General features: G+C 43.1%; 2 protein-coding genes and 1 long non-coding RNA gene across 5 annotated transcripts in view; 1 reads left to right on the plus strand and 2 right to left on the minus strand.

Moving 5' to 3' along the window:
• b3gnt2b (UDP-GlcNAc:betaGal beta-1,3-N-acetylglucosaminyltransferase 2b) overlaps window positions 1-10,450 on the minus strand; it is a 51,740-nt gene extending 41,290 nt beyond the window's left edge. Inside the window, exon 1 of the mRNA XM_060831119.1 lies at window positions 10,383-10,450. The gene's annotated coding sequence lies outside the window, so the exon portion shown is untranslated. The remainder of the gene's footprint in view (window positions 1-10,382) is intronic.
• Window positions 10,451-10,706: 256 nt separating this feature from the next.
• LOC132819555 (uncharacterized) overlaps window positions 10,707-27,817 on the plus strand; it is a 52,166-nt gene continuing 35,055 nt past the window's right edge. Inside the window, exon 1 of the long non-coding RNA XR_009645100.1 lies at window positions 10,707-10,768. This is a non-coding gene — a long non-coding RNA (uncharacterized LOC132819555). The remainder of the gene's footprint in view (window positions 10,769-27,817) is intronic.
• Window positions 23,899-27,817, minus strand: part of commd1 (copper metabolism (Murr1) domain containing 1) — a 127,453-nt gene continuing 123,534 nt past the window's right edge. For all 3 annotated transcript variants that reach the window (XM_060831123.1, XM_060831122.1, XM_060831124.1), the window contains exon 3: window positions 23,899-24,859. In XM_060831123.1, coding sequence (XP_060687106.1) covers window positions 24,828-24,859 — 32 coding nt within the window. In that variant the 3' untranslated portion in view covers window positions 23,899-24,827. The remainder of the gene's footprint in view (window positions 24,860-27,817) is intronic.

Here is a 27,817-nt window from a genome sequence, read left to right on the forward strand (position 1 = left end):
CTTCCTATGTCAATAGTTCCAATGTGTACAATGACCACTTGCTGGTCCCACTGCTCTTTTTGAGAATATTCTGCACTCTCTCAGAAATATCCTTGATTGTGGCACCAGGGAGGCAACACATCATTCTGATTTCTTGCTGTTGGGTGCAGTAACATCTGACTGGAGAGTCCCCTATCACAATCGAACACTTTAAATCTGACGTACTCCTCAACACATTAGAGCCAGTCTCAGTACCAGAAACTTGGCTGTTCATGCTACAGTCCAGAGAGTCCATCACCTCCTACATTTTCCAAAACAGCAGATTGTTTGAGATGGGGATAGCCACAGGAGACTCTTGCAATACCTGCCTCCCTCTCCTACCTTTCCTGGAGGTAACCCATCTACCTGGTGGTGCCTGCAGTTTTTCTCCCTTCCTGTATCTGTCATCTATTACAGTCCCAGCTCCTGTAATTTCCTCATTGCCTCTAACTGCCGCTCCAATCGATCCAGGATAGGATAGGATTCTCAACCAAAAACACTTACTGCAGACATAATCATCAGTAACATGAAAACGCTCCCTAATCTCCCACATCCGATAGGAAGAGCACATCACTCTAAAGGCTATCTTTGCACCTCAACAATCTACAGACCTAGAAAATCGCAGTCTTACTGCTCTTACAAACATTGCTCCAGGCTAACTTAGTTAGAACATTTTATAGTGTTAAATTTTAATCAAGAGACTGATCTCAATAAAACATGATCAAAAAGAACCCACTCTACTCACTGTTGTCGAATTACAAAAGAAAATCAACATGGTTACAAAATGTGAACCATGGACTTATATCTGCTCCCATGCTGTGAGCTCTCCCACACAGGTTCCTCCAAGGTCTGCTGGGAATTTCATGTTGGTTAATTTTCCTTAGACCCACTCTGAAGTCCAGAAACACTTGTACTCAAACAGCAAAGCAAGTAGCTTACAGATTCACGGCTTTGTCTGACAGTAATGTCACAATGATGATAGGGTTGACAGTGAGAACCTTTTCCCGCGTATGGAGTCAGCTGTTACTAGGGGACACAGCTTTAAATTAAGGGGAGGTTGGTATAGGACAGATGTTAGGGGTACATTCTTTACTCAGCGGGTTGAGAGTTCATGGAATGCCCTGCCAGTAGCAGTGGTGGACTCTCCCTCTTTATGGTCATTTAAGCGGGCATTGGATAAGCATATGGAGGTTATTGGGCTAGTGTAGGTTAGGTAGGCTTCGGTCAGTGCAACATCGAGGGCCGAAGGGCCTGTACTGCGCTGTATTTTTGTATGTTCTATGTCTGTTTCTTTCTCCCTCTCTCTCACTGACCAACGGTCTCTGCCTTTCGACCAGAAGACATAGGAGTGGAAATAAGGCCATTCGGCCCATTGAGTCCACTTCGCCATTCAATCATGGCTGATGGGCATTTCAACTCCACTTACCCGCATTCTCCCCGTAGCCCTTAATTCCTTGTAACATCAAGAATTTATCAATCTCTGCCTTGAAGACATTTAGCGTCCCAGCCTCCACTGCACTCTGCGGCAATGAATTCCACAGGCCCACCACTCTCTGGCTGAAGAAATGTCTCCGCATTTCTGTTCTGAATTTACCCCCTCTAATTCTAAGGCTGTGTCCACAGGTCCTAGTCTCCTCGCCTAACGGAAACAATTTCCTAGCATCCACTCTTTCCAAGCCATGTATTATCTTGTAAGTTTCTATTCGATGTCCCCTTAAATCTTCTAAACTCCAATGAATACAATCCCAGGATCCTCAGCCGTTCCTCGTATGTTAGACCCACCATTCCAGGGATCATCTGTGCGAATCTTTGTCTCTCTTCCTCTTTTTGAAAGTGCCACTGTTTGGATCTTTCTTTCCCCAAAATTCCAAAACAATGCAACAGCTTATAAAACAGTAACTATTGTTCCTGAAACTTGGGGAAATCAACTTCAACACCTGAAATACTTGAAAAAAGGAGCAGCTCTTACAGCCACACGCTTTTCCCATTCTCCATCTTGGATTACCCAGAATCATGTTTTAGGCCCAAGAGACAGTGCTCAATCTGGATTAGATCTGTTTCTGCACAGTAGCCATCTAGAATCTTTTTCTATCCTTTGACTAAACAACCCATTGTAATTTTAAGACCTTCATTGTTTCTGTTACTCAGAAATCAGTCTTCACGATCCTGTTTAAATGTCCAGGTTATCCAGATCCCCAAAAACATATTTTGTTTGCAGAGCTCAACATAATTCAAACAAGATTCAAATTCCTGATTCAAGTTTTCAAACAAGATGGCATATGCTCATCAAAAGAGATGATCACCTACTTTGGAGTAGTACTGTAACTTCCACAAAAGCCTCCATCTCACCCTATCTACAGATCATACTATTCCTTTCTCCCTCATGGGTCTGACGAGATAGGGAACAAGTATCACAATGAACAAGGCATTGCCACCGCATGTGGCTGGCTAGACAGGTTGTAGCGTTTTGTACTGTCAATCTTTCTTCACTGTGCATAAATTACAAAGTACTTTTAAAGGAAAGACAGTACTTAGTTCAGATGACAAGTCATTGCACTTGAAAGATTAACTTTTCTCCAAATAAGTTAACACCCCGCTGAAATTTTTTCAGCTTGTTGTTTTGTTTTAGATTTCCAGCATCTGCGGTTCTTTGTTTTATACCTGGTATCAGTGATTGCCTTATAAGGAAAGGTTACACAGTCTAGGCCTGTATCCTGTGGAGATCAGAAGAGTCAGAAATGACTTAATTGAAACATAAAAGATCCTGGGGGAACTGGACAGTGTAGATAACGGAAAGAATGTTTCCTCTTGTGGGAGAATCTAGAACTAGGGGTCACTGTTTAAAAACAAGGAGTCTCACATTTAAGACAGATGTGGCAACTTTTTTTCTCTCTCTCCAAGGGTTGCATGTTTGGAATTCATTCCTCAACAGACAGTGGATGCAGAATCTTTAAATATTTTTGAGAGAGAGGTAGATCGATCCTGGATGACCATGGGGATTAAAGATTATGGGGAAACGCAGGAATGTAGAGTTGAGGTTAAAATCAGATCAGACCAGATATTACTGAATGGCGGGCAGGCTTGAAGAGCTCAATAGCCTACTCTTGTTCCTTGTTTAGATATTCATAAGTAATGGAAAATACCACTGGATTCATTCTTAGAGCAGAACCTGGTCTCGTTATATGCCTACTTTGTGTGTATCTGTACTGCTGCAAATGTGTTGCTGGTCAAAGCACAGCAGGTTAGGCAGCATCTCAGGAATAGAGAATTCGACGTTTCGAGCATAAGCCCTTCATCAGGAATACTGTACAATAATTGTGATTTGAAACTCTAATACATGAGAGGATGTTTAAAATAGCACAAAATAAACATGGAAACTCTCATCTGGATTTTATCCAGGGCTATTTAAACACAGCCCTGTCTGAACTGGCAGCATGGATGCTCTGTCTGTGTTACAGATACTGCAATAACAAACAAGGATCATTTTACACTTCAAGAATTCCTTGACATTGGAATGTAACAGACACAAAGTAAAAACAATTATTTTTTTAATTATTTAATGCACCAGAGTTGTGTGCCAGGAGATACACGTTCAATGCTCTGACAAATGTTGACAGCCAGGCTTCACTTGCACATTCTGTTAACTGCTGACACTTCCTATGACGTCTCAAACCAAAGTGGAATTGATAAGGTAACTGAGCTACCTTGAGTAAATCCAACCACAGCAAATTCAATTCCGTTCGCAAAAGATGGAAAGAAAAAGGGAGGAAATAAAACAATGATTCACACTCCTGAATAGACTGAGGTGCTGGAATTGTTTGTTAGTCCTAATTGACTCTTCAGTCAGGAGCATAAACTGGTATCAGCCACACAGGAATCACCTTTAATCATTCCAGAGGTCAAACTAATCTTTGCAGTTCCTGACACAGACTGTTATTGTACTTCTATTCTGACAGGAACAGTGTACATTAGCTCAGCCTGTCTCAATGGCTCCCAAAAGGTGTATTTCCTTAAGGAGGAATTCTATCCATGGTGAACTGAACCCAAATGGAGATTCATAGTTTAGTTACAGCACACGATGTTGCTATTCAACAAGTTGTGCCTGTGCCAAATACGAAACCTACAAGCATTTCTATCAATCTCAGTGAAACTAGGCCTAAATTGACTACTATTAATTATCCCAAAATATGACGTACAATCCCAAAGTGACACCAGCATATAATGAATAGACAAAGCATATAAAAAAAACTGACTGAAGATATGAAACGTGCATATAGACAACTCCTGCTAATTTTCCTCCCAGCCACTCGCCAAACTGACTTGGAAATATACTGCCATTCCTTCAGTGTCGCTGGGTCAGAATTCTGGAATGCTCTCCCTAACAGCACTGTCTGCCTACCCATCCAAAGAATTGCAACAGTTCTTTGCAATTGAATATCTCTCAAATGCCCCCGGTGAGGTCCCGGAAGACTGGAGGGTAGCGAATGCTGTGCTAATAAGAAGGGCTGCAAAGAAAGCCTAGAAGCTATAGACCAGAAGCTATATAACATCTGTGGTGGGCAAGTTACTTGAGAAGATTCTGCGAGAAAAGATATACATGCATTTGCAAAGACATGGTTTGACTAGAAGTAGTCAGCATGGCTTTGAGAGTAGGAGATCATGTCTCACAAATATGTTAAGAGTTCTTTGAAGAAGTGACTAGGAAGGTTGATGAGGGCAGGGTGATAGACGTAGTATACATGGATTTCAGTGAGACCTTTGATAAGATTCCACAGGTTTGGCTGCTCTAAAAGGTTAGATCGCATAGAGTCCAGGGCAAGTTGGCAAATTAGGTGCAAAATTGGCTTGATGGTATGAAGCAGAGGGTAACAGTGGAAGGATGTTGAGGGTGTGGTGCTGGAAAAGCACAGGTCAGACAGCATCTGAGGAGCAGGCAAATCGATGTTTCAGGCATAAGCCCTTCATCTAGCTCAGTCGTGATGAAGGGCTTTTGCCCAAAACCTCTATTCTCCTGCTCCTCAGATGCTGTCTGACCTGCTTGGCTTTTCCAGCACCACACTCGCGACTCTGATCTCCAGCATCTGCAGTCCGCACTTTCTCCTAATAGTGGAAGGATGCTTATTGGACTGGAGGTCTATGACTAATGGCATATCTCAGGGGTTGGTGCTGTGGCCATTTGTATTTGTTATCTGTATCAATGATTTGGATGACAGTGTACAAGGCATGATTGGTAAGTTTGCTGATGAAACTAAAATAGGCGGTATCGTGAACAGTGAGGAAGGTTATCAGAAATTGCAGCAGGACCTTGATCAGTTGGGGAAGTGGGCTGAGAAATGGCAAATGGAGTTTAATATAGATAAATGTGAGTTCTTGCATTTTGGAAAGTCAAATCAAGGTAGGAGTTCCGTGGTGAATGGTACAGCCTTTCAGGAGTATAGTAGAATAGAGGGATCTTGGGAGTTTAGGTTGACAGCTCTCTCAAAGTGGAGTCACAGGTAGACAGGGCAGTGAAGGCAGCTTTTGGCACACTGGCCTTCATCAGTCAGTGCACTGTCTATAGATGTTCGGAGGTTATGTTGCAGTTATACAGGAGGTTGGTGAGGCTGCACTTGGAGAATTGGTTTTGGTCACCTTGTTATAGGAAGGAAAAGAGCAGAAGAAATTTACAAAACTATTGCCTGGACTCAATGGTTTGAGTTATAGGGAGAGATTGGACAAGCTAGGATTTTAAAAAAAATTACAGCATAGAAGATTGAAGTGGGACCTTATAGAGGTATATAAGATTATGAGAGGCGTGGATAGGGTGAATGCACTCAGTCTTTTTTCCAGGCTTGGGGAATCAAGGATGACAGGACATCAGTTTCAGGTTAGAGGGAAAAAAATAAAAGGGAACCTGAGGGGCAACTTTTTACACAGAGGGTGGTACACATATGGAATGAGCTGCCAGTGGAATTGGTTGAGATGAGTACATTAACAACATTTAACAGGCATTTGGATAAATACATGGATATGATAGGAAGGATTAGAAGGATATGGACCACATGCAGGGAAATGGGGTTAGTGTGGACAGACATTTTGTTCAGCATGGTCTGAGCCAAAGGACCTGTCTCTGTGCTGTTGGAATCAATGATGAAAAATGTCTTCCAGCCCATTGTGTTGACACTGGTCATCAAGCATTGACATATTCTAATCTCATTTTCACTTGGCCTGTCATTGTGACAGACGCTGTGGTCATTATTATATTGCAATTTGTGTGGCTGTTCTGTGCAAATTTGTAGTCGTGGTTTCTGCATTAAAACAGTGACTCCACTTCAAATACAATTAATTGGGTATGAAGTGCTTTGGGATAACCTGAAGCTGAGAAGGGCACTATGGTGTCTTTCATTTCCCCTTGCTGAACCACTGCAATATTCTTGCAACAATGTTATTCAGCTGAGTGGTTATAAAGCCAGTTAACAGTTCATGTAGGGCTGGAAATCATACACAAGCCCAATCAGAGGAGGTTATTAGTGAACCACTTAGATGCTTACGTTAATCCAATAGCTCTTCGGTCACTTATAAGATGCCAGCTTTTTTTTCCCCTACATCTTTTTCCAAAGCAAATTCAAATTCCTAAAATTAACTTACTGAGATTTGGATTTGCCACCAAGCTTCTGGATGACTGGCCAATAACACAAATATAAAATCATGTTCATTTGCTTCAATTTAACAAACAGAACTTAGTCTTTTTAAAAAAATATTTTTGCCATCCACAGTAACTGCAATATCCGTACAGCATCTAGTTTTAACAAAACACGAATCCTAATGGCAAACAAGTTCAGCTGCAGTTTAAAACTCAGCTACCACAAGAAACTAAAGTATCCTAGAAGTAATAACAGACCAAGTGAGATGTTTAACACATTAAGAAATGTAAATGCAAGTGACAAAATGGAGTCTATAAAGGGCAATTATTTTGTTAATTAACAATCTCATTATTTCATGGAACATTTCAATAATTCTTACTTTAATTCACAACTTCAGAATAAAATTTGTTACAACGATGTACACAGTTCCATCAAGACTTTTACACTTGAGGCTTTGTTATACTTTTCATTATCTCAACAGAAAAATCAGAACCAAGGGTTGGTACAGCTCTGCCAGCAATTAGAACCTGACTTAATCTATGAGTGTTAAGAAAAATGGATCTGGCATCATAAACATTAAGATTTCCACTGAGAATAGTACAGAGTACAGAGCAGAGACCCACTCCCCAGCTGCACTGAATGCAAGTGCACATCAATCTCTCTGAGTGATAACACACAGGAAAAACTTACCACAGTATAAAACTACTTAGTTATTTTTAAAAATATTAAAACAGAATCAGGGGCAGCTGGTTAATTATGGTAGTTAACTTTACTCAAAAAAAACAATGTCTAACATTTCAAAGTTCTATACCTTTTTTCTATAATTAGTGTGTCATCCTCTTCACTTTCAAACAAAAATACCTACATTTGACAATGACTTGTCAGATTTAGTACATTCACTTCTCCACAGAATAAGCACAAATTAAAGTTGTGAATCAGTGCCACTTGTAGCCTGTTTAAAATTACTATTGTTTCATTTCAAATTGTAAGACACTGGGATCTAACAGTTGACTACAGATGTCTCCACACTCGAGCCAGGTTCCACCATGTTTGGTAGTAAATTATGTCCCAAGTTTCTGTACAGTGATTTTGCTACTGGGTAAGTAAAGCTAGAAACCAGAATATTAAAATTGTGACTTATCTGACCCCTACTACGGCCTCATGTGCCAAGAAAAATAGGGACATCTGGCCTTCTGGACACTCCCTCCCTCCTTCAGCAGCTTTTCAAGCACTTCTGCCTCAAGACTTGATGTCTGCTCCATTTCCCGATCTTTCCCACAATATAACCCGTTGCCTAGTGTTTATCATATTAACATTTTATAGAAATGAAAGACATGAGGTAATTATCCCAGATGGCGGAGGAAATAAGAGCGTACAGTATACAGATAAATATCAACACACAACATTCAACCCTTTATTCCAAGTTGTATATCTCAGCTCCCATGCCACAAGGAAATTCGAGGTGGATTGAGTGTCTTGTCACTAGAATGACAGAATATTTCAGATACACTGTGCAGCTTCTAACAGTTTGTATCACTGACAGAAGTCCAGAAAGCAGGGCCAACCCTTGACATAACATAACATGTCAGAAAGACAGAGCAAGATGTTTGCTCGGTCTAAAAGAAAAAAGACACACTGCTCACAGCAGATTACGAAACAATAATTTAATTGAGTGCAAAAACAGAAATTGCTGGAAAATATCAGCAGGTCTGGCAACATCTGTGGAGAGAAATTAGAGCTAACGTTTCAGTTCCAGTAGCTCTTCTTCAGACCTCAGTTTACCCTCACTCAACATTCCCAGATTGTGACTCGTCCTGGGATTGTGACTCCCAGGACAAGTCACAGTCTGGCACTTGATAAAGCTTTTCAACCATCGCATACATTTCCGAAAAATTAGAACAGATTTAGCTTTTCCCAACAAAAGCAGAACTTAAGGGCCACTGAACCTGAAATGTTAACTCTGCTTTCTCTCCACAGAAGCTGCCCAATCTGCTGAGAGTTTTCAGCATTTGATGGTTTTGTTTCTGACTTCCAGAATCCACAGTACTTTGGTTTTTTGTTTGCTTTTCCTAACCCTGGTTGAGTGGAGGTGGCTATGTGGAACAAAATGGAGTACAATACTGTCTATGAAAACCTCTCAGCAACACATAATTTTGGCTGTGGCGTGCACAAATCCATTTTCATTTAAAATTATATTGAAACAATCCCTAAACAAAATTAATTGGGTCATCTATAAAGGTTTAACAAAAAGAGATAGCTCACTTGGGGGCAAAAGTGCTACCTGATAACTTTGGATCACGTGAAGCTTAGAGTTTATTTATTTACATATCTTCAATTGTTACAAATTAAAGGTTTATGGCAATTTGTCAATTATGTGGGGACAATTTAAAAATCCATAATTTCACCATTCATAAGCTTAAAATAGATATCACACATTAGTTTATATCTGGAGAAAGTGAGGACTGCAGATGCCAGAGCTCACAGTCAAGAGTTCAGTGCTGGAAAAGCACAGCAGGTCAGGCAGCATCCAAAGACTGATGAAGGACTTGTGCCCGAAACGTCAATTCTCCTGCTCCTTGGATGTTGCCTGACCTGCTGTGCTTTTCCAGCACTACACATTAGTTTATATCACTCACCGCAGAAAACTGCATTTTTAACAAAATAACATGCAGAAAGCATTAAACTAAAATGCATGCATATTACTCTTACAAATCCATTTATCAATGGCACCTCATTCATTTGCAATAGAAAAACTGCAAGACAAATTCTGACTTCTCCAGAAATGTTTAGATGAGGGATTTCTACAGCATTCCCAACACTAAAACTCTCAGATCAGAATTAAACAGATAAAACAGAAGCATATACTTGCCCTTTACACTTCCAATTCTACCTTCTAATGCCAATAGTCAACCCAACCAACTAAGCAAACAATCTAATCAAACCAAACTATCTTGTTAATTAGGTCTCCACATTAACAGGATTTTTTTCTTTCATTAAGTCTTTTAATTATTCCCTAAAAATGCAAGGCCCCTCGGACTATGCAAGGATATACTTAGCTGCAAATCACTGCACTGGAAGAATCACAAGTATAACTGGGATTTGCTCTTACTCAGAATCATACATCATAGAAACAGGCCCTTTGACCCACCCTGAGGCAAATAAACCTGCGAATGGGAGTAATAAGCTGGTTGGGCAAAGCGTCCTGGGGCTTTGAGAGGGGTCAGTTTCTGATATTTCTGTTCGGTCTTTTTACACAGTGACAGGCTGATCTAATCAGTTGATTGATCAGACATAGTCACATCAATATTGATCATTATTATTCAGGTCAACATTGACCAGCAGGATATGCAGGTCACTACAGATCGGGGACATTCGGGTCGATGTTGATCAGGGACACGGTGAATGTTATAGAAAGCACGAGAATCATTCACTCGGTGATGTTGTAAATATTGAAATGATTAATATTCAGGCACTCGCTGTGTCCGAGGATGTCTGTACTCAAACTGCAGTTTCCGCCCACCAATGAAACGAAACAGCTAAAGACAGCCAGAGCCCATGGCTGGGGCCCGAGACTATGAGGCCGAGGGCCGGGGACCGGGGACCGGGGACCGAGCCTGCTCTGGAGCAGCGGCACGGAGTCGCTATCATCGGCGTGGTAAATACCTTTGTGGGCCTCAGGGCCCAAATTCCGGTATACGTTCAGAAGGAGGGAGAAGAGAGCTAACGAGTGAAGCCACCTACCTGCCGCTTGTCACCAAGTGCACTCCCGCTGCAGCCCGCACCCGCAGTTCAACAGCAAAAACCAGAGCGAGACTGCGAATGGGGGTGGGCGGGGCCGCGAGCGAGAGGCGGGGCGGGGCCGCGAGCGAGAGGCGGGGCGGGGCCGGGAGCGAGAGGCGGGGCGGGGCCGCGAGCGAGAGGCGGGGCCGGGAACGAGAGGCGGGGCGGGGCCGGGAGCGAGAGGCGGGGCCGGGAGCGAGAGGCGGGGATAAATGTGGGACGTGGACAGGGGAGGAGCGTCGCCGGGTAGGTTGACGGCGTTTGCGTGATAGGTCGATGACGTAAGAAACGAGTGGCGCCGAAACGTTGGGGTGGGATCGATGGCGGGATGTCACGGGTTGAGGGCGGTAAGTGGCCATTGTTCAGATCCAGGGGTTAGCGGCGTAAAGGGGCGGGGCCCGGTGTGGGGGTGTGGCGTATCATGCAGAGCGTTACAAAAAACGGCGTGGTCTGGGCCTTGGAGCGGGCTTTCGTGAGAGCGCGAGGGCTGGGCGCATGAGGCATGTCACATGGAGCGAGGGCAACCAGGGAATGGGCGGGTACAAGTCCTGCGGAGGGATAGGCCCTGTGAGTGGGGCCTGGGGAGGGATATGTACTGCGGAAAAGGGCTGAATGGAGGGCTGGTGCCGCCTGGGGATGGGTGGGCTCTGTGGAAGGAAATGCAGAGTCAGGCAGCCGCTGAGAGTGGGTGACCCTGTCGAAGGGTGAGCCCTGTCGGGAGGTTGGGCCTGTCGCACCTGCCGCACCTGCATTAGGGCTCTTTAATCTTTGAGAGTCCAAATGCTGCTACAGTATGCTTCCTATCAGAGCTGAAAATGTGTTGCTGGAAAAGCGCAGCAGGTCAGGCAGCATCCAAGGAGCAGGAGAGTCGACGTTTCACGCATGAGCCCTTCACCCGAAACGTCGACTCTCCTGCTCCTCGGATGCTGCCTGACCTGCTGCGCTTTTCCAGCAACACATTTTCAGCTCTGATCTCAAACAGTCCTCACTTTCTCCTATTCCTATTAGTTAGTTCTTGTTTTGACGTTTTCAGGAAATGACCATACTTGTCCTCTGGGTATTTGTAATGGGTGGGTAGAGTGGTGACTGTGTTACAGACAGCAGGTATGTAATGTTCTCCTGTGAAGGTCGTGGAAAGTCCATCTACTGGAGTTTGGACCAGCTACTGACCAGCAATTTTCTCACTGTGTGATACTGAAGCAGTGAAAATAGGAGGAACAGGAACAGAGGCAGGGGTCTTTAAGCCTGCTTCTCTGTTGATAATGGACAACACTGATCCTTAAACACAATAGCCTATTCCTAAATCTACATTACCTTAATTGGTCACATAAAGGCCTTCAACCTTGTGAGCAGACAGCCTGTTCAAAATCCTCATCAGCATTGGTTGTCCCCAGACACTCCTCAGGATAGTTCAGTCATTCCATTCTGAATTTGCACCCACCCTGTTTGGAATCTTCTGTGCACAGCATTAGAACATTAACTAATGGTGTCTGTTTCCACACCAATTGGGAGAGGAAGCTGAAGGCGAAAACCAAGTTTCATGATGTACTCATCAGGGCCACAATGTGTTGCCAGTACCTCGTCATCTGCAAATACTTGGAAGAGCAACTGCAACAGCTCACGGACAGTTTCTTTAAGAGCCAGCCAGGACTTCAGCTTGACCATGATCTTGGAGAAGACCAATGTGTTAGGACAAGGCATTCAGCACCTCCCTCCAATCACTATGAATAGCTACAAAGAACATTTACAGCCAAGGAACAGGCCCTGTGGCCCTCCAAGCCTGAGCTGATCCAACTGCATTGTCTAAGCCCATTGCCCAATTCCTAAGCATCTATATCCCTCGGCTCCCCACCTACTCATGCATCTGTCCAAATATATCTTAAATGAATCTACCTTACCTGCCTCTCCTACCTCTCTGCTGGCAACGCGTTCCAGCCACCTACCACCCTCTGTATCAAGTACTTGCCACATATGTCTCCCTTAAACTTTTCACCTCTCACCTTGAAAGTGTGACCTCTTGATATTGAATCCTTCATGCTGGGAAAAAGCTTATCTCTGTCGATACCCTTCATGATTTTGTAGACCTCAAATGAGGCCCCCTCAATCTCATTTTTCCGAATGAAAACAATCCTAATTTACTCAACTTCTGTTCATAGCTGGCATCTTCCATACCAGATAACATCCTTGTAAATCTTCTCTGCACCGTGTCCCCATCCTTTTGGTAATGTGGCAACCAGAACTGTACACAGTATTCTAAATGCGGCCGAACCAAAGTCTTGTACAAATTTAACATGACCTGCCAGCTCTTAAACACCTGTCCGATGAAGGCAAGCATGCCATATGCCTTCTTGACCACTCTATCCACCTGTGTAGCCACCTACAGGGTACGATGGACCGAATTCCCAGATCTCTCTGCCCATCTACTTTTCCCAAGGCTCTTCCATTTACAGTATAATTCGTTCTAGAATTAGACTTCACATTTGCATGGATTGAACTCCATCTGCCACTTCTCCACCCAACTCTCTAACCCGGTGCAGCACTGCTCCCGAGCACAAAGCACGCAAACCCTTGCTCCCAACCGGGTCCAACCCCGTGCCCCAGTACAAAGCGTGTGAGCCCACGACCTGCTCCAACCCCAACCCCGCACAAAGCACGTGAGCCCCCGCCCTCAACACAGCCCCCCTTCCAACCCCAGCCCCTCTCCGGGCCATCCAGACTGCACACCAACAACGTGCTGCTGCTGCTGCTGTTGCTGCTGCTGCCTTTGTGGGGTAAGTCTCCAAATAGCGCACAGACACACAGCCACAGACATAACTTTTTATTTTTGACAGGTTCCATGTTTGCCCTATACAGGATAATGTTGGAGAGATTATTCCTGGGACGGGTGGGGGTGTGGTTTGATAGGGTTCACCCCTGTGTAGAACTCCAGGGAAAGTGTGAGGAGAGAGAGGGGGCGGGAGGTCAATCATTTGGAGACGGTGCCTATTTAATCACTGTAAACATCACTGCTGGAAACACATCTTTGATGTAATATTTCTATCGGGACCTTGAGATCTCCTTCGGATAATCCGATTTTCGGATAATTGGTATTTGGATAATCTAGTTTCCTCTGTATATTCTCCTGTATTCTTTGACAGTCCCATATGGTTTCTGCTGCTCCAGCAATCTTCGTGTCATCTGCAAACTTGCTGATCAGATCAACAATTCCTTCTTCCAAATCACTTATGTACATTACAGACAACAGTGGCCCCAGCACTGATCCCTGTGGAACACTACTGGTCACCTTTCTCCATTTCGGGAAACTCCCTTCAACTACTACTCTCTCCTGTTGCTCAACCAGTTCTTTATCCACCTAGCTAAAACACCTTGCACATCATATGACTTCACTTTCTCCATTAATTTACCATGGGGAACCTTATCAAATGCCTTACTAAAGTCCATGTATATGACATCTACAGTCCTTCTTTCATCTATCAACTTGGTCACTTGCTCAAAGACCTCCATTAAGTTGGCAAGGCATGATCTCCCCCACACAAACCCATGTTGCTGATCACTGATAAGCCCATTCTTTTCCAAATATAAATAGCTTTTATCCTTCAGTACCTTCTCCAGCAACTTTCCCACCACTGATGTCAGGCTCACTGGTCTGTAGGTATCTGGAATATCCCTGTCTTTCTTGTACAGGGGGACAACATAAGCAGCCCTTCAGACCTCCAGATACTCACCTGTGTATAAGGATGCTACGAAGATATCTGTCAGAGACCCAGCTTTTCCTCTCTCACCTCCCTCAGCAACCTGGGATAGATCCCATCCAGTCCTGGGGATTTGTCTACCTTAATATCCTTTAGTTACCCAATATATCTTCCCTCCTTATGTCAACATGATCCAGAATAAACAAACTTCTATCTCATCTCAGCAATCATCACCTCCCGTTCCTCAGTGAACACTGATACAAAGTAATCATTGAGAATCTCACCCATTTTCTCAGGTTCAATACACAACTTTCCTTATCCTTTCATGGACCAATGCTTTCTCTGGTTACCCTCTTGCTTCTCATAAAAGAATAAAAGGTGTTGTAGAAGGTGAAGGTAGTCCAGGAGTTTGCACACCTTGGCTCCACCATCACAGCAGTCTCACCCTAGATGCAGTTCAACAGAAGGATCGGATGAACAGCCTCAACATTCATCAGGCTAATAGAGTCAGGGAGAACAAAAATCTAACGGCGCAAACCAAGGTTGCAGTTTACAGGGCCTGCATCCTCAGCACACTGCTTTATGGCAGTGAGACCTGGAGCCTGTATTCCAGACAGAAGTGACGTCTCAACACCTTCCACTTCCACAGCCTGAGATGCATGTGGACTGACCGGGTCACCAATGAGGTCCTGGCCCGTGCCCAGCCTCTTCACCATGCTCCAACAATGTTGTCTCTGCTTGCTGGGCCACACACATCGCATATCAGACGGGAGGATCCCGAAAGACCTGGTGTACAGGGAACTGGCCTCCAGCAAGAGAGTAAAGGGCAGTCTCCATCTTCATTTCAAAGATGACTGCAAGAGAGAGAATATAAAAGTAGCACTTTGTGTCTGATTCATTAATGGACAGTCACTGTTCACAGTTTTGGTGCTTTGATCCATTCAGTTTTCACTTGCGATCACATTACTGGAGCTGTCAGGATTACTTGTAGTAGGTAAAGTTATTTTTCTTCAACACTGTGCCTTCTCCTCTTGGTTGGTGGAGAATCTTTTTCTCTGCTGTACTTTTTCACTGAGGAATTCAGATTTTTTTCGGAACTCTTCACTTGTTCTCAGTCAGACCCAGATTCTGAAGACTCCACTTTCACTTGTCGATGCCTTCTGGATCTAGATGCCTTCACTGTAGAATTGTATGATTTTTGACTTCATCTTTGCCAGGGTCTGTGCATGACTGGAGCCCTTTTGACAATTAGATTCATCACCATCAAATCCAGAGATTTCTGGTTGATCTGTCAAGCTGGGGTTCTTTTTCTCTAGCCACTGTTGGAATTTCAGCGTTATGTTCTTTAAGTCAGAAACAAAGTCACTTTGAATGAAACTTAATGTCTTGTCCAGCTGGGTTTTGTTTGCAGAAATCATTGTTTGATAATGATCATGGATATTCATAAGTTCCTCCAAAACATCAATGGAAATGAGTTCAGACACCAAGTTAGATCTCTCCCGAAGATTATCATTAATAGTAGTACTGGGCATTTTTCTCCTCTTCTTATTGTAAGTCAGAAATATTGGCATGATGTGAAATGGAAGGCTTTGTCATGTAAGAGTTTTTTCAGAACATAAACGGCATCAAAATGTTCTGCTTTCACCATCTCTTCTTGGCAACTTAGCACCTCCTCCCAATCTTTCAGTGCCATCCTTTTCTTTTGGCTGACAAAGCTGGATATACTAAAGTTCATAAAGAAGGTTATAAACCCCCAAAACGTATCTCAAAACTATACTGGGGGGGAGAAGTTCTGAATTGCCAAGGTTAATGCTTTTCTGCTGAACTTCCTGACATTATTTTTACCAATTTTTCCATAAAAGATAGTGGCGAATGTCATGCAGAGAATTCCTCATAGCGTACACTTTGAGTCTGTTGGAAATGCAACAGCAGTCTCACAAAGTCATTCTTCAATCCCACTGTCAATGACATGATTTCTGCAATGTCTTGAGTCACAGGCTATTTTTCAAACCAACAGTGAGATGTGACTGGAAAATCTTGTTCAGTCAGTGAAGAGCACAAACTTCAATCATGTATTAGGGCAGGTGACCAAGGTGTCAGTGGGGGAGCACTTTGGGGCCAACAACTATAATTCTATTAGGATTTAAAATAGTGATGGAAAAGGATAGACCAGATCTAAAAGTTGAAGTTCCAAATTGGAGAAAGGCCAATTTGGATGGTATTAGGCAAGAACTTTTGAAAGCTGATTGGAGGCAGATGTTCATAGGTAAAGGGGCGGCTGGGAAATGGGAAGCCTTCAGAAATGAGATAACGAGAATCCAGAGAAAGTATATTCCTGTTAGGGTGAAAGGAAAGGCTGGTAATATAGGGAATGCTGGATGACTAAAGAAATTGAGGTTTTGTTTAAGAAAAATAAGCAAGCATATGTCAGGTATAGACAGGATAGATCAGTGAATCCTTAGAAGAGTGGGAGTATACTTAAGAGGGAAATCAGGTGGGCAAAAGGGAACATGAGATAGCTTTAGCGAATAGAATTAAGGAGAATGCAAAGTGCTTTTACAAATACATTAAAGACAAAAGGGTAACTAGGGAGAGAATAGGGCCCCTCAAAGATCAGCAAGGCGGCCTTTGTGTGGAGCCACAAAAAAATGAGGGAGATACTAAAAAAAAATTTGCATCAGTATTTACTGCGGAAAAGGATATAGACTGTAGGGAAATAGATGGTGACACCTTGAAAAATGTCCATATTACATGGGAGAAAGTGTGGGATGTCTTGAAACGCACAAAGGTGGATAAATCCCCAGGATCTGATCAGGTGTACCCTAGAACTCCGTAGGAAGCTAGAAAAGTGATTGCTGAGCCTCTTGTTGAGATATTTGAATCATCGATAGTCACAGGTGAGGTGCTGGAAGACTGAAAGTGGGCTAACATGGTGCCACTGTTTAAGAAGGGTGGTAAGGACAAGCCAGGGAACTATAGACCAGTGAGCCTGACGTTGATGGTGGGCAAGTTGTTGGAGGGAATCCAGAGGGACATGTATTTGGAAAGGCAAGGACTGATTAGTTTTTTGTAGTAACAAAGAGGATTGATGAGAGCAGAGCAGTAGATGTGATCCATATGGACTTCAGTAAGGCATTCGACAAGGTTCTCCATGGGAGACTGGTTAGTAAGGTTAGATCTCACGGAATACAGGGAGAACTAGCCATTTGGGTACAGAACTGGTTCAAAGACAGAGGGCGGTGGTGGAGGGTTGTTCTTCAGACTGGAGGCCGGTGACCAGTGGAGTGCCACAAGGATCAGTGCTGGGTCCTCTACTTTTTGTCATTTACATAAATGATTTGGATGTGAGCATAAGAGGTACAGTTAGTAAGTTTGCAGATGACACCAAAATTGGAGGTGGAGTGGACAGCTAAGAAGGTTACCTCAGATTATAACAGGATCTTGATCAGATAGGCCAATGGGCTGAGAAGTGGCAGATGGAGTTTAGTTCAGATGAATGTGAGGTGCTGCATTTTGGGAAAGCAAATCTCAGCAGGACTTATACATTTAATGGTAAGGTCGTGGAGAATGTTGCTGACCAAAGAGTGCAGGTACATAGCTCCTTGAAAGTGGAATCGTGGGTAGATAGGATAGTGAAGAAGCGTTTTGTATGCTTTCCTTTATTGATCAGAGTATTGAGTACAGGAGTTGGGAGGTCATATTGCAGCCGTACAGGACATTGGTTAGGCCACTGTTGGAATATTGCGTACAAATCTGTTTCCTTCCTATCGAAAAGATGTTGTGAAACTTGAAAGGATTCAGAAAAGATTTACAAGGATGTTGCCAGGTTTGGAGGTTTTGAGCTATAGGGAGAAGCTGAACAGGCTGGGGCTGTTTTCCCTGAAGTGTCGGAGGTTGAGAGTGATCTTATAGGAGGTTTACAAAATCATGAGGGGCATGGATAGGATTAATAGGCAAAGTCTTTTCCCTGGGGTCGGAGAGTCCAGAACTAGAGGGCATAGGTTTAGGGTGAGAGGGGAAAGATATAAAAGAGACCTATGGGGCAACTTTTTCTCAGAGGGTGGTACATGTATGGAATGAGCTGCCAGAGGAAGTGGAGGAGGCCGGTACAATTGCAACATTTAAGAGGCATTTGGATGGGTATATGAATAGGAAGGGTTTGGAGGGATATGGGCCGGATGCTGGCAGGTGGGACTAGATTGGGTTGGGATATCTGGTTGGCATGGACGGATTGGACCGAAGGGTCTGTTTCCATGCTGTACATCTCTGTGATTCTATGACTCTATAAAGCTTGTAAATACTGTGGTAGGATGAATGTAGGATTGAATTATTAGTGCTGGAGCATTGCAGATGCTGGAATTAATTTCCCAAGATTAAATGGTCAATACCAGGTTGAAGTTTGTTTTATTGAAAAAAAGGCTGGTACTTTCGAACAAGCTTCACTTCATTCTAGTGTCAAACTATGAAATTGAACTCATTGGATTTAAACTACAACTCTGATGTTGGTGTGTTAAGTAAACATACTTTAACCCAAGTACCATTGTCCAGTTTGATGATGGAACAAAGAGATACATCACATTAGACAGTTGTACCTGCCTTCGTAAATTTCAGCTTTAACATGAGCACTAAATTTGAGGTGCCCACTAAATTTAAGCTACTGTATGATGGCAAACTGGAGTGTGAATGTATCTTTGTCAGTTTCTGGTATATCAGTTTTGCCAAACACATTGTTTGTGATGTAATTTACCATTCAGAATTTTGGCCAATTTACTGTGTGCTATATGGTAAAAACATAAATTATTCCAGTGTACAAACTGAAATGTCTGCACACTGCTCAAGCATGAAGAGGAGGCAAGACCATCCATGCCAGACTTGATACCCTAACTTGGTTTCTCTCTTCACAACTGCTGCTAGGCCTGAACTTTGCTGGCATTTACTATTGCTTTAGGCATGGGAGTGCACCGTTTAGAGACCAATACTCCCTAATCCGATGGTTCACACTGCAGCACAGCAAGTAAACTCACTTACTTGTACATAAACTTTGACTTTCAATCCCTTAGTGGAGACAGAGCTGGGCTACAAGATGAAACTAGTTAACTGATTTTGGCAGTGGTTCACAAAGCATGATCTGTGGATCACCACAGTCAAAACTATAAGAAAAAAGACCTGAACTTTCATCCTCACCATTCATGTGAATTTCAACCAGCTGGACCCCCACATGCTCAACATGATTTATAAAAGCCAAAGCCTTTACGCAGATGATGTTCTCCTTTTTCTTAGTAATCCTTTGACGTCCGTGCCCCGTCTGATCCAAGTTTTTAGTGCATTCTCAGGTTACAAAATTAATTTCTCAAAATTGGAGGCCATGCTGATGGGTGATCTCGCTAGTATGTCCCATTTATTGGACGGATCTCATTTTCTCTTTCGGTGGTCTCTGGAGGGTTTTTTATATTTAAGTATTTTTATCACCCCAATATTTGGTCAGCTGTACAGGGTCAATTTTGTGCATCTACTGGAAAGGATAAGACAGGACCTTCAATGTTGGGGGAGATCTTCCAACTTTTTGGCTAGGTAGAATAGCTCTAATTAAAATTAATGTCTTGCCCCGCCTCTTCTACCCTATGAGAATGCTCCCGGTGATGCTGACAAGGCCGGCACTGCGCAAATTATATGGTTGGCTTGGTTCTTTCATCTGAAATCATAGACGATCCCTCATTAAGTTAAAGAAGCTACAGCTTCCACAAGCAAGGGGAGGGCTGGATTTTCCAGACTTTAGGAAGTATCAGCTGAGTTCCCTATTAAGCTACATAGCCGATTGGGTCTCGTCTGACCTGCAATCAATCTGGCTAGACATAGAGGCTTCTCAAGCAAAATGTCCTCTTATTAGGTGAATTGGCCATGCTAAATTGCCCATAGAATTAAGTGAAGGGGTAAATGTAGGGGAATGGGTCTGGGTGGGTTGTGCTTCGGCAGGTCAGTGTGGACTTGCTGGGCCAAAGGGCCTGTTTCCACACTGTAAGTAATCTAATCTAATCTCTTATTTTTAGAGAAGATGAAAGTCATTATGGACCATTGCAAAAACCCTACAGTATTAAACACAATTAAAGCCCGGAAGATAATGAAGCAAAACTAGGGTAATGCACATAAAACCTCCCCTTATACTCCTATAGTGGGGGCATGGGGGTTTTCAACCGGGGCTCACAGATGCCACATTTAAATCCTGGAGGTCCTGGAGTATCTCCTGTTTAGGGGATCTGTTTGATGAGGGGGTCATGATGTCTTTTGAAAAGCTGCACCAGAAATACTTCCAAATTCGAGATTACATACAGAGGACGACTGTTATTAGAAAGCCTTTATAAATCAGATAGGAATGAAGTGTGTTGTGGCCCATGGTTTTACTCTCGGTCAGCACCCTCTATCATTTATTACATAATGAAGTTTCGGAAGATGTGGAATGATTGCTTAGAACATGGTATGAGGAATTGGGGTTGGAAATATCCACAGAAATGTGGGACGACATCTGGGAAAATGCCAGAAAAATCTCCACCTGTAATACAACTCAAGCTACTCAGTTAAAGATACTCCATAGGACTCATATTGCACCGGAATGATTGGAGATACTCCTCCCTAAATTTTGCCAATGTGTCCCAAATGTAAAATAGAGGTGGGCACTCTCACACACTGCTTATGGTTAGATCATAACATCTGCAAATACTGGGTCAGAGTAGCAAATGCTTTGACAGAAATGAGAGTTGATCCAGTATCTCTTCTGGGCTTTTCGAACTTGCCTTCCCTGGATGTGCATGTGAGGAAATTATTTTCCATTTTCTCCTTTTTGTGCAAGGAAAAATATCGTAGTAAACTGGGAAGCTGAGGGCCCTCCAGGACTTTCGAATTGGTATAGGTTGGTCATGGAATGTATTCCCCTTGACTTCCTTACAAATATGGTACACCAAAAAACTGAATTATTCTATAAAATATGGCAGCCCTTTCTGAATTATATAGATACGATATTTCGGCCATTTTGTCAAGGGTTTATCTAGTTGTGGTAGCGGTTATGGCTGGTCCGGGGGGCGGAGAATCCCGCATGAATACGGGTTTCATTATGACTTGATGTTAATTTGTTCCGAGCAGGTACTTCACTAGTTAATCACTGTTATCCTTTTTATCCCCTCAAGTAATGTAAGATATTTTATTATATGCTCTGATTAGTTATAGGTTAGATTAATAGTTAGTTGAGTTTTGTTTTCTCTTTTTTTAAACTTCTCTTCTTTTTGTCTGTTAGTTTTAGTTATTATTTATTTAATATTTAATTGTATATTTGTGTGTATTATTTTGTAAGTTTGTAAAAACATGTTAAATTTTCAATGAAAATATCTATTTAAAAAAATAAAAGCCAAAGAACATAGTCTTACATCGAGAGTTATGTTACTGTTTGTTTTATTAAACTTACATAAATGTAAGTGTTAGTTTTTCGAATTAGTGACTTTTTTTTAAAAAAATGTTCCAAATAAACCTGTCTTGCAATACTAATATCTAAGGTGAAAATGTCTTTATGTTGTTAAAACATTAAGTAATTTATCTGTATTTAAAAATTAATTCACAAATTGTATATACTAGTGAAAAAGCCATGAAAATACTCAATTTCCACATCGTCCCAGTAATTCTAACAAATTTCTTTTTGTGGTGGAAAGTGAAAATGTTTGGGGTGGGACTAATTGGTGGTCTGCAGGTCTTCGGTGACGGAGACAAAAATGCTCAAGAATCACTGGAATATAAACAAACTCATCAACTTCAAAAGCTCTTGCATCATAAAACATTTAAATTTGGATTCTAAGGAGGACCACAAGCATAACTCATATAGAACAATCCTACCCCTCCAGTGCAGAAACCATCTGACTGACAACAGAAATAACAATCAAGCAGCCAAGAATGACTTCTGGATCTGTGAGATGAATATGAACTGCTGAGGAGTAGAGATGACATTCAATTCCAAATCTGGTTGAAAGCATGAGTTGAACAGTTCATCAACTTTACTAACACCTTCCATCCGACCTGAAATTCACTTGGACTGTCTCAGACTCCTCCCTCCCCTTCCTAGACCTTTCCATCTCTATCTCGGGTGACCGACTCAACACAGACATCTATTATAAACCGACTGACTCCCACAGCTACCTGGACTACACCTCCTCCCACCCTGCCCCCTGCAAAAACGCCATCCCATATTCCCAATTCCTTCGTCTCCGCCGCATCTGCTCCCAGGAGGACCAGTTCCAACACCGCACAGCCCAGATGGCCTCCTTCTTCAAGGACCACAGATTCCCCCCTGACGTGATCGACGATGCCCTCCACCGCATCTCCTCCACTTCCCGCTCCTCCGCCCTCGAGCCCCGCTCCTCCAACTGCCACCGAGATAGAACCCCACTGGTTCTCACCTACCACCCCACCAACCTCCGCATACAACGTATCATCCGCCGTCATTTCCGCCACCTCCAAACGGACCCCACCATCAAGGATATATTTCCCTCCCCTCCCCTATCAGCGTTCTGCAAGGACCACTCCCTTCGTGACTCCCTCGTCAGATCCACACCCTCCACCAACCCAACCTCCACCCCCGGCACCTTCCCCTGCAACCGCAGGAAATGTAAAACTTGCGCCCACACCTCCACACTCACTTCCCTCCAAGGCCCCAAGGGATCCTTCCATATCCGCCACAAGTTCACCTGTACCTCCACACACATCATCTATTGCATCCGCTGCACCCGATGTGGCCTCCTCTATATTGGTGAGACAGGCTGCTTACTTGCGGAACGCTTCAGAGAACACCTCTGGGCCGCCCGGACCAACCAACCCAACCACCCCGTGGCTCAACGCTTTAACTCTCCCTCCCACTCCACCGAGGACATGCAGGTCCTTGGACTCCTCCACCGGCAGAACATAACAACACGACGGCTGGAGGAGGAGCGCCTCATCTTCCGCCTGGGAGCCCTCCAACCACAAGGAATGAATTCAGATTTCTCCAGTTTCCTCATTTCCCCTCCCCCCACCTTGTCTCAGTTGGTTCCCTCGAACTCAGCACCGCCCTCCTAACCTGCAATCTTCTTCCTGACCTCTCCGCCCCCACCCCACTCCGGCCTATCACCCTCACCTTGACCTCCTTCCACCTATCCCACCTCCATCGCCCCTCCCCCAAGTCCCTCCTCCCTACCTTTTATCTTAGCCTGCTTGGCTACTCTCTCTCATTCCTGATGAAGGGCTTATGCTCGAAACATCGAATTCTCTATTCCTGAGATGCTGCCTGGCCTGCTGTGCTTTGACCAGCAACACATTTTCAGCTGGAATAAAACCTCAGCATCTTTGATTAAGAAAACCTCTACCCATCATTCATACCCAATTACCTCTGCTAGAGTGTCTTTGAGTGAAACCTCAGCCAGTGGCCAAAGAGACACTCCCCAACAATTGTATGAATTCTTCCTTATTCTACACTCAAGTGGAAATATCATCTGTAAAACTGTATATTAAAGCAGTTTAATAAGTACCATAAAAACTGTAGTTTAATCCAATTCTGAAATTGTTATTTCAGTTAATTAGGAATATTGTATAGTCCCAGAGGACCTCAGCACTATCCTCTCATTAGAGAGACATGACTGGTGGTGGTTTAATTGGATGGTGACCACGCCTCAGGCAAAGGATGAGACTGAGAAGGAGAATCCTTCCTAGTAACCCCACGGTGTGGTAATTAGTAATAAGCAATACAATTCAAAGATTATTGTATTTTCCAAGCATTTATTCGGATCATGTATATGTATAGTAAAGTAATTGAGTTATATAAACACAGGATACGGAAAAGTTTTTCTGAAGAAATCCATATAGAGCATGAAAATTATATATTCTTACAGCAAAATAACTTGCCCTCAATATCCTGGTCCTGTAATGAAGAATGTTTTGTGTGCTTGTACCAGTAACATCAAAATCCCAAATATAGCCTCATAAGGATAACATGCAATACTGTATTCATGGAGACCATAGTCAAGTGAGAAAACTGATTTATGAAATTGATTGAATATCAAACATCCCTCATCAGGCTACAGCTTGGACCAGTTAAGCATCAAAAATTCTACCTCAACATTAATCCCCAGTACACCACCCTTCAAACCCCATTATATCTTTCTGAGATGACTGTCCAATTAATATAGATGTTGCTGACAAGGTTTCATAAGGAAATGAGATGTTGAGATTATCCAAACTAATTTGTCTGTTGGCAAGAGGCTAAAGTTAAGGGAAAGATGACTTGCATTCCCAACCCAGCTGAATGCAAATTTACATTCTAAAGAAGATTCTAAAGTAGCTGGTGATGTCTGAAGGGTTTAGGTGAAACATACCAAATCAAAAGCTGTATCTTCCGTACAAGTTACAACAAAAATACTAGATGGTGAGGAAAGAATTAGTGAGGCAGACATTGTTACTTCAGGCCTGTGGGTAAATAAGAGGCTGTCATTAAGTAAACTCAAAATTGCATTCCAGTTTTGACCATTCTACAACCAATGTAATACATATATTCCATAATTCGATGGGATATTTAGTGCTCATTTTGGTGTTGGTACTACCATCTGTTTAGTTTCTTTATCTCCATCGATGTCAGCTGATGTAACTCAGAGCACCAATACGTTTTTCAATTTCTGCTAGTTTGTTCAGGAGCTGGTTCACTTTGATCTCATTCAACTCCAAGCAGAGAAATTCTGATTCCTAAGACAGAAAAAAGAAAGACACTGAGTGATGATCATTATTAAATAAAAGGATTAAATATCAATCACTGGACATTTATTCACTTTGCTGCTTTCATCATTAGGAAGCAACCATACTGGAATCACACAAGACACAATATTTCAGCTATCTGAAGTCATTTCTAAGAGCTGAGATTATTCAAATTTTGCCTCCACAAATTTCAGTCAGGACAACTGGATAATGATAGTAAATTGTGAACAATTTCTCTTAGAGGCTTGGAAGCTACTAAGAAAGATACAAGGAGGAATAGGGCATTCACCCCATCAAACCTGCTCTGCCAAACAATACAATCATGGCTGATCACTATTCCAGTGCCTTGGTTTTTACATTATTATGGTGATATACCTTCACTTCAATGGCATTTAGAAGTCTGCCATCTCTATTTTAAAAAATAGCAGATGATGGAATTTGAAATCAATAAAAGAAAATCAGGAATTAATGGTTCAAGATCAATGATGGCATGAGCCAACAACACCCTCATCCCAATGTACAAAACAGAGATACTGAATTCCAAAAATTCATAATTCTCTGTGTAAATAGAGTCTCCTTTAGTCAGTCCTAAATGGCCTCCCCGTATTTTTAAATTGTGTCCCCTAGTTCTACACTCCCAAACTTGGGAAACCTCTTTGCCTGTCTATTCCTTTAAGTTTCAATCAGATCACCTCTCGTGCTTTAAATCTCTATGGAGTACAAGCCCAGCATGCACAATTTCTTCAGGTACAATCGAAACATGTTCCTATACAATTGAAGCAATCATTACTCTTGCACTCAAGTCTTCTTGCAATTAAGGCGAGCATTTCATTAACCTCCCTAACAGCTTGCTGCACCTAGTGCCTTCAGTGCCTTATCAACAAGGTCACCCAAGTATCTTGGTACATCTACACTTTCCAACCTCTCACTATTTAAGAAATACTGTGCACACCTGTCCCTCGTACCAAAGGGGATAACCTTCCTTTTTTTTCCCGGACACAGAGATGGGTTCAAGTGTGTATACTTCAATGCAAGGCGTATTAGAAATAAGGTGGGTGAACTTAAGGCGTGGATCGGTACCTGGGACTACGATGTTGTGGCCATCATGGAAACGTGGATAGATGAGGGACAGGAATGGTTGTTGGAGGTTCCTGGTTACAGATTGTTTCAGTAAGATTAGGGAGGGTGGTAAAAAAGGAGGGGGTGTGGCGTTGCTAATTAGAAATGGTATAATGGCTGCAGAAAGGCAGTTCGAGGGGGATCTGTCTTTGGAGGTAGTATGAGCTGAAGTCAGAAATAGGAAAGGAGTGGTCACCTTGTTGGGTGTTTACTCTAGGGCCCCCAATAGCAGCAGAGATGTGGAGAAACAGATTTTGGAAAGGTGCAGAAGCCACAGGGTAGTAGTCATGGACGATTTCAACTTCCCAAATATTGATTGGAAGCTCTTTAGATCAAGTAGATTGGACAGGGCGGTGCTTGTGCAGTGTGTCCAGAAAGCTTTTCTAACTCAGTATGTAGATTGTCCTACCAGAGGGGAGGCCATATTGGATTTGGTACTTGGTAACAAACCGGGACAAGTGATGGGCTTGTTAGTGGGTGAGCATTTTGGTGATGGTGACCACAATTCTGTGACTTTCACCTTGGTTATGGAGAGAGATAGGTGCGTGCAACAGGGTAGGTTTTACAATTGGGTAAATACAATGCTGCAAGACAGGATCTGAGGAGCATAAATTGGGAGCATAGGCTGTCAGGGAAGGATGTCGTTGAAATGTGGAACTTTTTCAAGGAACAGATATGACGTGTCCTCGATATGTGTGTACCTGTCAGGCAGGAAAGAGATGGTCGTGTGAGGGAGCCTTGGTTGACGAGGGAGGTTGAATGTCTAGTAAAGAGGAAGAAGGAGGCTTACATAAGGTTGAGGAAACAGCATTCAGACAGAGCGTTGGAGGGATACAGGATAGCCAGGAGGGAGCTGCAGAAACGGACTAGGAGAGCTCAGAGAGGGCATGAAAAATCTTTGTCGGGTAGGATCAAGGATAACCCCAAGGCCTTTTATGCGTATGTGAGAAACATGAGAATGACGAGAACGAGGGTAGGTCCGATCAAGGACAGTAGTGGGAGACTGTGTATTGAGTCGGAAGAGATAGGAGAGGTCTTGAAGGAGTACTTTTCTTCAGTATTTACAAATGAGAGGGACCGTATTGTTGAAGAGGAGAGTATGAAATGGACTGGTAAGCTAGAGGAGATACTTGTTAGGAAGGAAGATGTGTTGGGCATTTTGAAAAACTTGAGGATAGACAAGTCCCCCCGGGCCTGACGGGATATATCCTAGGATTATGTGGGAAGCAAGAGAGGAAATTGCAGAGCTGTTGGCAATGATGTTTTTGTCTTCACGGTCAACGGGATTGGTACCAGGGAACTGGAGAGTGGCGAATGTTGTGCCCCTGTTCAAAAAAGGGAATAGGGATAACCCCGGGAATTACAGGCCAGTTAGTCTTACTTCGGTGGTAGGCAAAGTAATGGAAAGGGTACTGAGGGATAGGATTTATGAGAATCTGGGAAGACACAGCTTGATGAGGGACAGCCAGCACGGATTTGTGAGGGGTAAGTCTTGCCTTACAAGTCTTATTGAATTCTTTGAGGAGGTGACCAAGCATGTGGATGAGGGTAGAGCAGCGGATGTAGTGTACATGGATTTTGGTAAGGCATTTGATAAGGTTCCCCATGGTAGGCTTATGCGGAAAGTCAGGAGGCATGGGATAGTGGGAAATTTGGCCAGTTGGATAGAGAACTGGCTAACCGGTCGAAGTCAGAGAGTGGTGGTAGATGGTAATATTCAACCTGGAGCCTGGTTACAAGTGGAGTTCCGCAGGGATCAGTTCTGGGTCCTCTGCTGTTTGTAATTTTTATTAAAGACTTGGAAGAGGGAGTTGAAGGGTGGGTCAGTAA

Source organism: Hemiscyllium ocellatum, chromosome 10 (genome assembly GCF_020745735.1).
Source record: "Hemiscyllium ocellatum isolate sHemOce1 chromosome 10, sHemOce1.pat.X.cur, whole genome shotgun sequence".
Taxonomy (NCBI): domain Eukaryota; kingdom Metazoa; phylum Chordata; class Chondrichthyes; order Orectolobiformes; family Hemiscylliidae; genus Hemiscyllium; species Hemiscyllium ocellatum.